The sequence below is a fragment of the Gossypium arboreum genome, chromosome 6 (genome assembly GCF_025698485.1).
Source record: "Gossypium arboreum isolate Shixiya-1 chromosome 6, ASM2569848v2, whole genome shotgun sequence".
In the NCBI taxonomy this organism is placed as follows: domain Eukaryota; kingdom Viridiplantae; phylum Streptophyta; class Magnoliopsida; order Malvales; family Malvaceae; genus Gossypium; species Gossypium arboreum.
The window spans coordinates 106,815,355-106,828,135 of NC_069075.1; the positions used below are offsets into that span (position 1 = coordinate 106,815,355).

The following is a 12,781-nucleotide window of genomic DNA, read 5'->3' on the forward strand; positions in this document are numbered from 1 at the left end:
GTTCATGAATCTCACGTAAGGTGGTAGATCTATGGCCGAGTATGAGGCTGAATTTTTTAGGCTAAGTCGCTACGCTCAAGGCATAGTGGCGTCTGAGTATGAGAGGTGCATTTGGTTTGAGGATGGCTTGAGGGATAACTTGAGGGTACTGATTGCTCTACAGAGGGAGTGGGAGTTCGTGATACTGGTAGAGAAGGCAAAAATCATCGAGGATGTTAAACGTGTAGAGCGCCAGAATGGGGACCCCGAGAGGGGTAAGAATAAAAGGGATTCAGAGCCTTCTAGTTCTGTTCAGAGACCTAAGAAAAAAGCCAGACTTGATGGGCTAATTAGACCTGTTACTCCTACTGGGATTCAGATGTGTGGAGATTATGGTAGGTGTCATCCGAGTGAGTGTTAGAAGGGGACTTGGGCATGTTTGAGGTGTGGATTTTTGGAGCACCGCATTAGAGAGTGTCCACAGTGGGCAGATCAGATGCAAGGCTCGAGACCGGGTTCTATACAGTCTCAGAGAGTAGTTTAGCAGCAACTTAGAGGCTGTGGTTAGGCTAGAAGTAGTAATGGTATGGGTCGTGGATAGAAAGTACCGGGCAAAGGTGGAAGTCAGATTGAGGCGAGGCAGCCTACGTTGGTTTATGCTGCTCGACACCGAAAAGTTAGAAATGCTCCAGATGTTATCACCGGTACATTCTTAATTTTTGATATACCTTATAATGCTCTGATAGACATAGGTTCTACACACTCCTATGTAGCTAGTTCTGTATTTGAGAACTTGGGAATTTTTGTTGAGAGCACTTCTAGTGAGATCACTGTACTAAGTCCATTGGGGAAGTTTATTCAGGTTAGTAAAATTTCTAGGGATGTTCCGTTAGTGGTGCAAGGGGTTGTTTTTCTGGCAAATCTGATGGAACATCTGTTTGGGGAGTTCAACTTAATTCTGGGTATCGACTAGTTAGTTGAGCATAGTGTTAGCTTGAACTGTACATCTAAGAGGGTTGTTTTGAGGACTAAGGATGATAAAGAAGTTGCTGTGATAGATGAGCGCTGAGATTATCTGTCCAAGGTGATCTCCACTATTGTAGCTGAGAAACTAGTTTGGAAAGGGTGCGAGGCGTATTTGGCTTATGTCAGTATTTCTACTTCTAGGAACTCTGCTATCAGGAATATCAGAATTGTGAGAGATTTTTCAAATGTCTTTCCTGAAGAGTTATCGGGATTACCTCTGAATCAAGAAGTTGAATTTGGGATTGAGCATATACCAAGAACAGCTTCGGTGTCCATCACTCCCTACCATATAGCACCAAAGGAGCTTACGGAGCTTAAGGCTCAACTTCAAGAGCTTTTCGGTTGTAGTTTCATCCACTCTAGTGTGTCTTCGTGATGACACCGGTTCTATTTGTGAATAAAAAGGATGGCACCATGAAAATGTGCATCGATTATCGGCAATTCAATAAACTGACAGTGAAAAACAAATATATACTTCCAAGGATCGACGATTTATTTGATCAATTTCGAGAGGTTTCTATGTTTTCAAAGATTGATCTCCGTTCTGAGTATCACCAGTTGAGAGTTAAGGAGGTGGATGTTCATAAGATTGCATTTAGAACTCGTTATGGCCATTACGAGTTTCTAGTTATGCCTTTTGGTCTGACGAATGCTTCAGCTGTATTTATGGATCTAATAAACTGAGTCTTTCAACCATATCTGAATCAGTTTGTTGTGGTGTTCATTGACGATATTCTAATTCACTCTAAGACTGAAGAATAACATGATGAGCATCTTAAACTAGTGCTTTAGATACTCTAGGAAAAATAACTCTATGCTAAGTTGACCAAATGCGAGTTCTGGCTGCATGAGGTAACTTTTCTAGGGTATGTAGTTTTTACTGAGGGGATCTGAGTTGATCCTAGAAAGATCGAAGAGGTGCTTGATTGGAAATAGCCTAATAATGTTTTTGAGATCCGCAGTTTCCTCGGTTTAGTAGGTTATTATCGGTGTTTTGTTGAGGGCTTCTCTCTGAATGCAGCTCCTTTGAATAAGCTTCAGCATAAGGATGTTCCTTTTGTTTGGACTGATGCGCAACAATCGAGCTTCGAGAAGCTCAAGTATGTTTTGACTCAAGATTCCTATTCTGATACAGCCTAAATCTGGTAAAGAGTCTGTGGTGTACAGTGATGCGTCACACGTCGGTTTGGGATGTGTATTGATGCAAGATGGTAAAGTTATGACTTATACATCCCATCAGTTTAAGACACATGAAGGGAATTATTCGACGCATAATCTTAAATTGGCTGAGGTGGTTTTTGCGTTGAAAATCTGAAGGCATTATCTGTATGGTGAGAGATGTATTATCTACACAGATCATAAGAGCCTCAAGTATCTCCTTACTCAAAACAAGTTGAATCTTAGACAGCGGCAATGGATTGAGCTGCTCAAAGATTATAACTGCACGATAGAGTATCATCATGGTAAGGCCAATGTAGTGGTCGATGCTCTAAGTCGTAGAGCGATGACTGATTTAAGAGCGATGTTCGTTCGACTTAGTCTGTTTGATGATAGGAGTCTGTTAGCTGAGTTGCAGGTTAAGCCGACTTAGGTTGATCAGATTCAAGTTAAGCAGTTTGAGGATGAGTATCTAGGTTTGTGGTTTCGTCAGGTTGAGAGTGGCAGTACTTCAAATTTTGGGCTGAATAACGATGGTGTTTTATGTTTTGAAGGTCGGAACTGTGTGCTGAATGATTCATATTTGAGGTAGTTAATTATGAGGGAGGTGTATAGTAGCCCTTATACTATGCATCCCGATGATAATAAGATGTGTTGGGATCTCCGTGAGTTATACTGGTGGTCAAGTTTGAAACATGAGGTTACAGATTTTGTGGCTCGATGTTTGACGTGCCACTAAGTTAAGGCTGAGCACCAGTTTCCTTTAGGTTTACTCCAACCCGTTAAGATTCTTTTATGGAAATGGCAATGAGTGACGATGGATTTTTGCTAGTGGGTTGTTCTTGGCACCCACTAAGAAGGATTCTGTTTGGGTCATCGTAGATCGATTAAGCTAGTTTGCTCATTTTATTCTGATTCAAATAGATTGTTCTCTGCAGAAGTTTGCGAAGCTGTATATTTTTGAGATTGTAAGACTGGACGGGGTTCCTGTTTCGATAATTTCTAATAGAGATCCTCGCTTTACTTCTCGGTTCTGGAAGAAATTACATAAGGCTCTAGGTTTGATATTTGACTTCAGTACTACATTCCATCCTCAGACCGATGGTCAATCTGAGAGGGTGATTCAGATATTAGAGGATATGCTTCAGAGTTATGTGATTGATTTACGGGGTAGTTGGGAGGATTATCTACCGCTAGCTGAATTCGCCTACAATAACAGTTTCCAGTCTAGCATCTAGATGGCACCTTACGAGGCTCTGTATGGTCGTAAGTGTCGTACTCCACTATGTTGGACTGAGTTAGGTAAACGTCGGGTTTTGGGTCCTGAGTTGGTTTCTAAGACCGAGGATAAGGTTAGATTGATTCAAGATCATCGAAAAATGGCTTCTGATAGACAGAAATCTTATGCAAATTTGAAGAGGTGTGATATTGAGCACTCTATGGGGAACTTCTTTTTTCTTAAGATTTCTCCGTGGAAGAAGGTTCTGAGATTCGATCGGAAGGGCAAGTTAAGCCCTAGGTTTATAGGATCGTATTGGGTTCTAAAGCGTGTGGAACCAGTTGCTTATCAGTTGGAGCTATATCCAGAGTTGGATCGTATCCATGATGTATTTCACATTTTGATGTTGATGCAGTACTAGTCTGATCCATCTCACATTGTCTCTGCTGAGAAGGTCAATGTTAGACTGGATTTGACTTTTAAGGAAGAGCCAGTTCAGATTCTAGAGCGAGATGTTAAGATTTTGAGGAGGAAGTTCATTCCTTTAGTAAAGGTTCTGTGGCAGAATCATAGTACTGGGGAGGCCACGTGGAAACCTGAGGACTCGATGCGTCAGCAGTATCCTCTTCTATTTTGATTAGGTAAATTTCGAGGTCAAAATTTCTTTTACGGGGTAGAGTTGTAACACCCTTGACTCATTTATTTTTCTTTTTATAAATATTTGACTAAATGTGTATTTACTTCAGTGGTTAAGTGTTTTGGGTAAGTATATAATGTCTTGGGTTCAAGTCCCACTTTTTGCCAAATTTTGTTATTTTTTATCCAAGCTCTACCTTTTTGGAGTGGGCTTATATTAAATTGCTTACAAATCTATATTAGAATGATCAAGTTGGTTCGAGTGATAAGGGAATTAGTATATTGGAGGTCTTGTGTTCGAATCTCTACGCCAGCGTGAATATCAATATTTTTGCTCAGTTGACTTGTAGAGTCTCGGTTGAACTAAAAGTCTGAGAAGGTTATCACTTAGTGGATTAGTGGGAAAAAAATCAAGGGATATGTATCATATCTTTTTTTTTTCAAAATTTCCAACTAGTTTCTCTTTCTTCCAAAATCAACAGATGCTAGTTTTCTACTTCTCTGCCATTTTCCTTTTTCCTATTCGCCCATTCAATTTTGTTTCCTTTTTTTTATTGTCACACCTTTGTTTTCATTATTTCTATTTTCGTCGCACGATTCTGGTAAGTGAGGCTTTGTTATTCTGTAATTTGTGTCTTTCTAAAATGCTGATTGGGGTTATACTGTTGTTTTGGCAGCAACGAATTGAGAAGACCGTGACTCTATTCTTGCAGAATCGTAGTCAATCGTTTGGAGTGTTGGAGTAAGCGATGTACGCTTTTTTTAAGCTATTGTTGGTTTTGAGTTTTCGGTTTAATCATATTTTAAGGCTGATTTTAAGCATTGGTATGTCGACTCTTAGGTTCTGGAGGGCTCGTAGTTTCTGTAGCGTCTAAAACGAACCAGGTGTGTTCCCAAAACACAAAAATCTAAGTTTCAGCGAAAGCCAAAAATAGCAACTGTCGACGACACACATGAGTGTGGCCGTGTGTGAGACATGGTAGTATGGTTGACGAAGGCATGGTCATGTGCATAACACGACTATCTGATGGTCAGAGTGCGGCTGTATGAGCCACACGGGCTAGGCTAAGTTGGGCGTGTAGGCCCACACAGGATTCCACACGGGGGTATGAGTTTTTGGGCCAAGCGTGTAGGCTACACGGGCAAGGCCAATTTGGGCTTGTGGAGCCACATGAACATGTGGGCCATATTTTTTAATTTCCCTTAGGGTCGTACAGGTCGTTCCAATTGATTATGGGCTTACCGTAGGGTCGATAAGGTCTAACCAAACCCTAAAAATGTAGATCTAATAGTCTGATATTCTGTTCTGTGTACGATAATGCTATACATGTCTAATTATTCTGATATATGTATATAAGTATGTTGAGCATGTCTAGTATGTTATTTTGTATATGTTTCTGTATATGATTGTGGGGTGCGATTTGTATATGAGAAGGAAGTATTATGTAAGGTGATCATCGCCTATATTCTGGCAGTTTGGCTGCACATTACCTGACATGTGTCGTATTGACACGATATGGTGTGTAGGGATAGGTGGGTGTTTTTACCCCCCACATGGTATGGTGGGATAGTCGGAGTTGGTGTGTATGAAGGTAGGATTTTGTGTTTCTGATTTGTATATCTGATTCTGTGTACTGTATCTAAAAAGGCCATGAGCCTGACTTTGTATCTGTATGTTTGCATGCTTATTTCTGTTGGGTTACACACTGAGTTTACGAAAACTCACATTCGTTGTCTGTTCTGTCCAGGTAATCTCTAGACTTAGGCAGATCGGTGCTGCAGAGACTCAGTGGTGACCACTCGACCGTAAATTGTTTACAGTTATTAATTTATGGTTTTATGTACAATTTTGGTTTTATTCTGAGAGTTTGTAATTTTTGAGACTCTCTGGACTTTATGGTCTTTAACTGTTGATTTTTGGTTTGTTAATAATTTATATGCCTTGATAAATTACTTTATGAAATCAACGGTTTTTACGTAAAAGAGGTTTTTTTTTAAATAAAAATCAGGTTTCTAAAATTTATCACATTTATTAAACTTTCGCTGTAGTAAGTGTTTGGTAAACAAATTAATTAAATAAACATTTTCAGTATAATCATGACAAACACGAGGTATCAAAATTGGATGATTTATCAAGTCAGCACTATTTTCAAAACCTATTCCTTGTGACATCACCAGATTCGGCCACAACATCTGGGCCGGACTTGGGGTGTTACAGTACTCTTATAAAACCTTGGGTGTAGCCTCTTAGTAAGCGGGTCTGCAATCGTGGAGTTTGTCCCAATATACTTTATAGGCACCAAACCACTTCGAATTTTTACTTTAAAAACTAGGAACTTAAAGTCTATTTGTTTTGACTTTGATGTGGTCTTCTTGTTATTGGAATAAAGGACTACCAATTATTGTCACAATTTGCACCCTAGTGACAAAATTTTGCATCAATATTCCATCAAAATTAGAGTCTGTATACATTATGCTCTCTAACTTATCAAACCTCTGATATGTGAGCATGTAATCTTTTATTCTTTGAAGATACCTCATAACCCTCTTGGTTGCTATCCAATGGTCCATATCAAGGTTGCTTAAATGTTTACCTAACATCCCAACAATGTATCCAATATCCGGATGCGTACATACTTGAGCAATAATTAGACTCCCAACAGTTGATGCATTTTACAATCCGTTTATCTATATAACCCGTTTATGACAATCAGGGAATACCCTGAGGTCGATCTCGATGTATTTGAATTCTTAAAACAAAATAGGCGCTCACAAGATCTTTCATCTCAAAATGCTTAGATAAAAACCTCTTGGTTTCGTGCAATAAGCCTATATCAATAGTGGCAAGCAAAATGTCATCGACATATAGAACTGAGAATATATACTTACTCCCACTGAATTTGTGGTACACACAATCATCAATAATATTCATCTTAAAATCGAACGAGATATTTACTTGATGAAACTTGTCATACCATTGACGAAAAGCTTGTTTGAGTGCATAGATAGATTTTATTAATATGCAAACCATATTATTTGGGTCTCCCGACTCAAATTTTTTTGGTTATACTATATAATTTTTTTCTTCAATGTCGCCATTAAAAAATGCAGTCTTAACATCCATTTAATGTAACTCAAGATCAAGATGGGAAGCAAGCACCATGATTGTCCTAAAAGAGTCTTTTGATGAAATTGGAAAAAAAAAGTCTCTATAAAATCAATGTCTTCTTTCTAAGTATATCGTTTTGCTACAAGATATTTCTTATACCTCTCCACATTACCATTTGTATCCCTCTTGGTTTTAAATATTCATTCACAACCAATTGGTTTTGCACCTTTAGGTAATGAGACAAGTTTCTAAATTGTATTGTCTTACATGGACTTATACTCTTCTTGCATGGCATCAATCCAGTTTTGAGAATTAGAAATTTTCATGGCCTGACAAAAGTTGATTGGTTCATCTTCCATCATTCTTTTATCATCCTCGTGTTCTTGGAGAAATACAACAGAATCATATGAAATAGCATTTCTCTTATCTTATTGACCTCATTAATGACACTTGTTATTGAGGTTGTTGAATTTGTTCTTCTAGAACAATTACATTATATTGAATAGGGAGTTGTTGAACATTGTCTTATTAAAGTTCTAAATTCACTTCTTGATCAATGATAGGTATGAGAACCTAAACATCATCAAAAGTGATAACAGAAACTGGGTTAGAATCCAGTTCCCCCTCAAAAGTAATGTCTCTAACATTATTTCTCCCTCTAAAATCAATATACTCAAAAAACGTTGCGGTTCCTGTCTCAAAAATATTCCTAATTGTAGGATCATAAAACTTGTAGCCCTAAATTGCTTAGAATAGCCAATAAAGTAGTTGCTTACTGTTTTGAAATCCAGTTTCTTTTCATGTAGCCAATAAGGTCTTGCCTTAGCTGGACATCCTTAAATGTGAAAGTGCTTTAGACTACGCTTTTGACCTATCCAAAGCTCATAAGGTGTTTTTGCAACTGCTTTAGTGGGTACTCTATTCAGAATATAATGTGTTGTATTTAAAGTCACTGGTTAAATGAACACTTTCAAACTTATTATGTTTCAACATTTCTTCCTCTTTTTGACAGTCTATTTCTCTTTTAGACAGTTGTAATTAATTTTAAATTGGTTAAAGTGTGCAAGAAGCGATACCAAAATCATAAGAACAAGTAATTCCTCAAAAACCTCAATCTTCAGTGCCTTAAGTCTTGAAGCAACATGGAACATCTTCATAATGTACTCTCTCACGTTTCCTTGACCATTATATTTTATAGACATCAAAGAAGTCAGAAGTGATATCATCTCAACCTTATCGTTTTTGGCAAAATGTTTCTCAATTTTGTTAAGGAAGCCCTTGGTCTAAGTAATTTATTCAAATTCTGTGCCCCCAAACACTTTTGGAATGTTGTGCTCATGGTCATTAGACTTATGCAGTTTGAATGATCCCCACCTCTCAGAATCCCTTTTAGCATCAAGGGTGCTTGCCGCAGTGAAAGGTGCAAGTTGTTCTTCCCTTAGTGTAAAGTCTATGCCCATACAGCCAAGCACTATAAGTAAGTGTCTTTTTCATTCCTTGAAATTAGTCTCATTAAGCATGGGTAAAGAATTTATATTAGTAGATATTGATGCAGCAGAAGATGAACTAGCTTAATATAGAACAAAATTAATAAACACAAGCTCACATTAATATTCATAAATAAACAACGAATTCAAAATAGTGGTTAATCTCATCTCAAGATACCAAATACAACATTAATATCAAGTCTTTGGATAATAATATTAACCGTAAGCGATATTCTTGTTGTAGCAATCAAACATTGACTATAAATTATGTCAAATAATGAATCAATCTTTAGACTAACTTACTACTCACATAAAGTACTTTATAATTGTCACACATTTATCACCATAGACATCGTTGAAATTCTGCCAAATATTAACTTACCTTTGGGTCAATTAATAAACACATGAATTACAAAAACATAAAATCATCTTGATATTTAAATAAACTAATCTACGCAAAAGATGTCACATTAGTGGCATTTTGTTTCAACAAATCTATTTAAAATGTTAGACATCATTAATTAAATCCCAAAGTCAAAATCTGAATTTATTTTTTTAGAGTATTTCAAATTTAAACCAAAATAATCTGAATAAAGGTAAATATCATCTTAAGATATCTGGCACTCCATTAATATTTCATCTTTGGACAAAAATATTAAATTGTAAGTTATATCTTAATGTAGTAATGAAAGTTTGACAATAAAAAACATGTTGAAGAATAAATCTTCCTTTGGGTTGATTTATTCCTCACATGTAAAACTGAATAATCGTCAGATGTTCATTACCACAGTTGCACATGTAATTTTGTTAAATATTAACCTTCCTTTGAGCCAATCAAATATTAATGTAGCTTAAGTTACATACATACAACCTTTTATATTTTAAAACAAAATAATTTGAATAACAGAGGTCACTTTGGCAACTTATTATTTTAGTTAAGTTATTTTAAAATATATATAAAGATATCAATATTAAAATTTAAAATGTTCATAACAGCCAAAGGTTAGAATTAAAATTTCTAATTGCACTATGATTCCCAAAATAACCCAAAATAAGGTTATCTAAGTAGCGCAATAAAAAATCGAAAACATTAATCTTTGATTGATTTTTTTCTAAAATCTTATGTCAAAACCAAACATAAATAATGTAGTGATTTAAGGCTAAATAATTAACAAGCACATGTATTCATAATTTTAGTATAGACAAAACACCAAAGCAATTCACGCATATACGTGTATTCAAAATTAAATAGAAAAACTCACCATGCATATACCATGTAAATTCAAAATTGTATTTATGATTAAATAGAGATTCACATGAATACTTAAAAATATTTTCAAGCCAATATATCTCAAAAATAAAATCATAATAGTTGGGCATATCCCACAATTCATACAACAAACCATATCATCATAATTTAACCAAATATTTGGAACCATAAGATGACAAAACCTAATATTATAGAACCAAACCTAAAACCAAATTCTTTAAATGCATACCATGATCAACATCAGTTTGCATCAAAACAATGCCCACCAAACTAATTCGACCAAAGTTTATAACTGTACCGTTAAAATCAATCTCAATTCATGCAAAATAAAATCATGCATTATTCCCTCAAATTCATTGATATTTATATGCATATAGTAAAAAAATATTATCGACTTACTTTACATCTACATATAACTCCAAAACTGTTGAATGATAAAAGTCAAAAAAAAAAAAAAAAAAAACTATAAATTCTTGTAACAAAGACAATAAATGTCCCGGTTTATCCATTAAAGTCATAACGTTAATCTCATAATATAACTAAAACTTAACCCCAAACATTGACAGACAAAATTTAACCAAAACATTTAATTACAACTCAACCAGATGTATATCAATGTAATTGTAGAGAAAAATCAATTGCACAAATCATGATATACATACATACGCGAATTATAATATTATTATAACCAAAATATTTGTCTCCATTAACATTAACATGCATACATATAGTAAAATTAAAAAACCAAAGCAATTCTTATGAATTGCACCAATGTAATTCATACCAAACCAATTCTTCTATCAACTTCATTTCTAACATATGTGGAATTCAATTGAAAATTACCAAAATCAATGAGAATTGAAATAACCAAAATTAAAAATTAAAAAACCAAACCTTAAAATTTTAACATAAATTCAAAAATTTAAAATGTTCATAATCAAAAACACCAAATCTAAATATCAAATTCATAAAATTTAAAAAACGAATCAACTCAACAATAATAGAGAATCAACTCGTTCTCAATGATTCAACATAATGAGACTCGGATGCCACTTGTTAAAACCATAAAATAATATATTATATAAAAACTTAACAAACTATAAATCAGGATATGTCATGTCAAATTATCAAGAATAAATCTAAATGCAGAAGCGTACCTGAATCCATGAATTTCTTAAAATCTTCTGATCTTATGGTTTTAATCTTCCAAATTAACACACAAGTAATTTTGAGAAGGTGTCTCTCCCTTTTCTAAAGATGAGATATTAGAAAATTTATTTCTATGTAATTTGGGGACCATAACCCTAATATATAACATTTGTACATTAACCTTAATTTTTAATCAGCCCATCATCTATTAGAAATTAGTTACTAGAGTATGTACACATATTTGGCTCATATTTTATTTAATAACTAAGCTCAATAAATTTTAATTAAATTAGATCACTTTTAACTTAAATTAATATTTTATAATAATAAATAATAACATGTAATTATATTTATTGTATATGTAATATCCATATTTTTCTAAAACAACCATCCCTTCCCATTTAAATGATACTCTGTTGGATAGGTGAGGCTGGGACATGGTGATAGAGGCATTCAAGAGATGAATAAATTTTCCATTAATTAACTTTACTACAAAAGTTTGGATTTCATATAAAACTAACTAACTTTATTTATTTCATACAGTGAGCCCAAGATTGGATCTGTAAATTTCAATTTTTGGTACAAGCATCTGTAAATTAATATGCCTATATATGGCCAACATTATATGGTGTAATTTATTTTAAGTAGTTGGGGCCATATGGAATTCTTCACACCACCTTCCTTCGTAATATCTTTGTGTACCATCGATGCAATTATTGACCACCTTTGCCTCAATTATTTTGAAACCAGTACAATTGGTTAAAAATTAGTGTACAAAAATTTATATTAAAATTTTAAACTCTTTGACATTGTTGTAAAGCAGTACAATATTGAAATTTCAATATGTAAAGATAATAAAACTATTTCATCACTTCAAATATTAAGTTTGCTTCTAACCCTTCTTAAATTTATGGTCTCAAATCTCGTAATTGATTTGGAGAAAGTAGTAATTAGGAATGGTTTTTTTTTTTGAGGGATTAAAATAAATTATAAATGTTTGGGGAGGATAAAATGTTTATCATTATGCATTTTAGCATATTTAATCCTCTATTTCTAATATGTAATTATTATTTTTTCATGAATTTTATCAAATTATTTGTGGTGATTTATTTTTCTAAGCAAGTGGTGATGTGGTATATTTATCACGTGATACCAAATTTTTAAGAAATAATCCACGTCAAATATTTAATAAAATTGAAAAAAATAGAAAAATTAAAAGAAGCAAGTGGACATTAATCAGATTCCAATAAAGTGAATTTTGTTCCCCATATTTTTACTAGATTAATGAGAGAGTATCTGATTCAGTTAAATAGTAGTGTCTTCCTATTTTTGTTAGTTTGTAATTGATTCTATTCAATTTTTGCTACCAAAAAGGAGAGGAGAGATTACAAGTTTCATAGAAGTTAAAAATGACGGAATGACAATTAGGTATTGGCTTAGTTGACAATAATGACGGAAGTTAAAAGTGGAAGTTTTGAGTTCATGTTTGAAATCTATCAAGTGTGCTTATATACAAATAAATTTTCGAGTTCTATTATATGCAGTTGTTATTATTTGTGAATTTCAGTCTAATTAATCTAGTTTGTTGACTTTAACTTAGATTGTACCAATTCTTAGTTTATTTGTATTGTAATGATTTGATTCTACTTTATGATTATTCAAATAATCCATTTGTAGTAATTTCACTACTTATAACACTTAAAAAAAGTAAAGAAATTATAATATAAAAACTAAATCCAAAAACACAA

General features: G+C 34.1%; 1 protein-coding gene across 1 annotated transcript; it reads left to right on the plus strand.

Annotated features, from left to right (window-relative positions):
- Positions 1-1,380: 1,380 nt before the first annotated feature.
- On the plus strand, positions 1,381-4,764 carry LOC128293812 (uncharacterized). The gene is made up of 7 exons (XM_053029354.1): positions 1,381-1,645; positions 2,027-2,105; positions 2,410-2,581; positions 3,102-3,222; positions 3,466-3,644; positions 3,804-3,935; positions 4,696-4,764. Exons 1-7 carry the CDS (start codon positions 1,381-1,383, stop codon positions 4,762-4,764), a joined length of 1,017 nt encoding a protein of 338 aa, XP_052885314.1.
- Positions 4,765-12,781: the final 8,017 nt, after the last annotated feature.

Bases quoted from the DNA above. Each gene is read 5' to 3' on its own strand.
- LOC128293812 (XM_053029354.1), top strand. From the start codon at position 1,381: ATGACACCGGTTCTATTTGTGAATAAAAAGGATGGCACCATGAAAATG. The intron at 1,646-2,026 runs GTCTGACGAATG...CTCTGAATGCAG, and splicing joins GTTTCTAGTTATGCCTTTTG to CTCCTTTGAATAAGCTTCAG. The intron at 3,936-4,695 runs GTTCTGTGGCAG...TTGTTTTGGCAG, and splicing joins AGTTCATTCCTTTAGTAAAG to CAACGAATTGAGAAGACCGT.